The 3,165-nt window shown below is 65.5% G+C and overlaps 1 protein-coding gene and 1 non-coding gene across 2 annotated transcripts in view; one reads left to right on the top strand and one right to left on the bottom strand.

The window, feature by feature from the left end:
• MCRIP2 (MAPK regulated corepressor interacting protein 2) overlaps window positions 1-325 on the bottom strand; it is a gene marked incomplete in the record, with an annotated part of 9,852 nt that extends 9,527 nt beyond the window's left edge. The window contains 1 exon segment of the mRNA XM_014587009.1: window positions 95-325. Within this exon segment, the coding sequence (XP_014442495.1) occupies window positions 95-146 (52 nt within the window).
• A 2,458-nt stretch (window positions 326-2,783) lies between these two features.
• On the top strand, window positions 2,784-2,854 carry TRNAG-CCC (transfer RNA glycine (anticodon CCC)). The gene has a single exon. It is a non-coding gene; the product is annotated as a tRNA-Gly (tRNA).
• The last annotated feature ends 311 nt before the right edge of the window (window positions 2,855-3,165 follow it).

The following is a 3,165-nucleotide window of genomic DNA, read 5'->3' as shown; positions in this document are numbered from 1 at the left end:
ATAGTGCTGGGTTTGGGGCGTCAGCGCGCGCCGCGCGCGCGCACCCCGGGCGGCCCCAGTGTCCCGGGCCCCGTCCCGCCCGCCCGGTCCGCACCGCTGCGGCGCTGCGCCACCAGCTTGCTGGGCCCCTTGGTGATGGTGTACATGGTGCGCCGGCTCCGCGTGGACGCACCCCGCTCCGCGGCCGGATCCGCGCCCTCCGCCCCGGCTCGCACTTAACTGTGGCCCGGCGCAGCGGGGAAGGGGCGGGCCCGTTACACGCCCCCGGCCCTTAAAGGGCCCGCATGGGAGCGGGTGGGCCCTGCGGCGCGCGGCGGGGGCAGCCCCCGGGGCTTGGGAAACTGGCGAGGGCGGAGCCGGCGGTCCTGCCCAGTCCCACGAGGCTCAAGGCCCGGGTGGATGAGATGCCCTGGAGCCCTGGCCAGCGTGCTCCGCCCAGACGCCAGGTGAGCCCCGGGGCACCCAGAGCCCGCCAGCCAGCTCGAGGGCCCTCGGGGTCAGCTGTGACGTCCGCGCACGTTTAGTGCCTCGCGGGTGCTCGCGCTGGCAAAGGCTGGGGAAGGTCCTGCGGGGAGTCTCTGCGTGGAGGAGTCTGTACTCGCGGAGCGTGTGCGGGGGGCCTCTCTATTGCGGGAGACTCCTGGGCAGGCCAGTCTCCTGAACGCCCTACTACGATCTTACAGCTCAACGTAAAAGGGAAAGCAGTTAAGTCCATTGCTGTGCCTGTCCAAAACCCGCACCGTGTCCAATTCTGCGGCGAGGGAAGGGGTGGCCAGTACCCCTCCAGGAAGAGGCACTGCCTGGAGGGGAGCTGGACTGCCCCGCTTGTCCCCACACCCAGTTACAGTGGGCCCCGAAAGCTGTGTCCTCCCAGCAAGGGTTCTGAGAAGTCTCCTGAATCACAGCGGGCCCCGAGTCTCTGACGCGTGATCTGTAACAGAGAGGGGACCAAGACTGGACGCCTGGGGTGGGGGTGGGGGTGGGGGTGAAGACCAGGCAGGGAGCCCCAGGAAAGACGCTCCTGGGGGCCTTGAGGGGCTGCTAGCCCAATTGTGGACTTCTGGTCTCCAGAAGCAGGGAACAGTAAATTGGGAGATTTGTTCCAGGAGCACAGGGCACAGAAGTGCCACAGACAGGGGACATGGGTGAGGGCACGCAGTGAGGCTCTGCAGCAGGCTGGGGCAGGCGGGACACTGGGTCCTGCGAGTGCATAGTAAGCGCTGGCCCGCACTGGCCAGCAGCTGGACCCTGCTGCAGACTGTGGTCATCACGGCCAGCCCTCTGGGAGAGTGAGGAGGGGCAGGGGCTTACCTTTCAGGTCCTCTGTGGGTGAGGATGACAGTGGCATTGCCCCATGTGCTCTGGGGTACTGGGCAGGTGACCTCATGGAGGTAGGTGCAGAGAGGGTGCCCACTCTTCCTGGGGGTGGGAACAAGGGCCAAGGCCAAGCCTGGAGTGCCGCTCTGATGGCAGGGGGTCCTACCCCATGTCCCTCCATGTGGCGCTCTGGGACCCGGGTAAACACCCAGTGGGAATGGGCCAGTGTCACAGTAACCATCACCTGCTGCGAGATAAATCCCTCAAGAGGGGGCTCCTGGGCTTCCATCCCCAGCGGTGACCACAAGTGATGCAACCCTGGCTCCCCATGGAGTGCAGCAGAATCTGTAGGGGCTGGCTCAGCCTCCCTGCCACCATCCGACAGATCTGGTCACCGCAGCAAAGGACCCCCTCAGCCATGGCAGGCCACTTCCTTCCTGGGTTCTGAGCCCTTGAGTGCCAAGGCCCACTCAGTGATGGACCAGGTAGGAAGATGGACCTTGGACTCCTCCCACCGGTGCCAGGGACCCAGTTGAAGTCCTGGGGTACAGAGGGCCCCTGGTCTCAGCTCCTCCTCCTGGCATGCCCCTTGGGGATGCCACAACACCTGATGTAGGGGATGTAGGGACAGCCCAGCTCACCAGGCACCTCCAGTAAGGAAGCTCAGGGCTGTGAAGTGGGATGATGGCTGCAGGGCCCAGGGGCCTCAAAACAGCACGCAGGGGTGCCCGGAGTGGAGGCCGACTCCTAAAGGCTGCCATCCCTGAGGACTTTCAGACTAGCCAGCAGAGTCACCATCCAGTTCCTGAGCCACGTGACTGTCTGCCCTGGTCTCAGCGCATGGCACCCCCAGACCAACCCTGGCTACCTTTCCTCCAAGCCCAGCGAGGGACTATGCTAGTCCTGGTTCCTGGAGCTTGACCCACACAAATTTCCGGAACAGGGACCACAAGCTGACAGCCCAGAGGGTACTCTTGGGCGCTCCCAATGGTGGACTCCAATTCCATTTCCGGGCTACTGAGCCCTCACAGCACCCGTGGTCATCTCAGAGTCACGGAGAAGCTCAAGAGTCACTGGGTGCCCGGCTCTCAGACCCACCGACGCCATGAGCTGGATCGCCCGGCCCGGGGTGAGCAGGCCCAGGGCCCCTGCCCTCCGGCCCCGCCCACGGGAAGGGCCAGCCTGGAGGCCCGCCCACGGCAAGGGTCCGCCCACGGGAGGGGCCGGCGTGGAGTCCCGCCCACGGCAAGGTCCCGCTCCAGCATCCCTGCCCCACCGTCTCCCGAAAACCCAAGGTCGACGTCGTTTCGATGACGCAGGCCGGAGTGGAGGTCGTGCTCGAATCGCGCCACACCTCCCCATCCTTCCGCCGGCAGGTTCCAGTCTGGCGCATGCGCCGTGCTTCTCGCACAGACAGGGGGTGCGTCATAATCACCTAAGACTCATTGGCGAGAGGTTAGCTAGCGGCGCCGCTGGTGTAGTGGTATCATGCAAGATTCCCATTCTTGCGACCCGGGTTCGATTCCCGGGCGGCGCAGAGGCTGTAATTTCCTTTTTGCCCGCTCCTCCTACAAAAGATCAGTTTTTCAGATTTGGGAGCGCGAGAAAGCGGTGAACTAGGGGACGGTAGCGCCATTTCGCCGCAGCGCGAAAGACTGACGTCTTGAAGAGTGACGAGTGTTGTGAAGCGCCGGGACGGCCCTGGGCGGCAGGGAACCTGCGCTAGGGAGTCCGTAGGCCTGTAGCTCGGGCTCGCGGCCGGCCGTCGCCGCCCGCAGCCCCGGACCAAGCCTCCGGCCGCTGAGGGCCCTTTAAGGGGCGGGGCACGACCCACTGGGGGGTGCCGTC

The sequence above is a fragment of the Tupaia chinensis genome, unplaced genomic scaffold, assembly GCF_000334495.1.
Source record: "Tupaia chinensis unplaced genomic scaffold, TupChi_1.0 Scaffold000178_1, whole genome shotgun sequence".
Classification (NCBI taxonomy): domain Eukaryota; kingdom Metazoa; phylum Chordata; class Mammalia; order Scandentia; family Tupaiidae; genus Tupaia; species Tupaia belangeri.
This window is presented reverse-complemented; position numbering and strand designations above follow the sequence as displayed.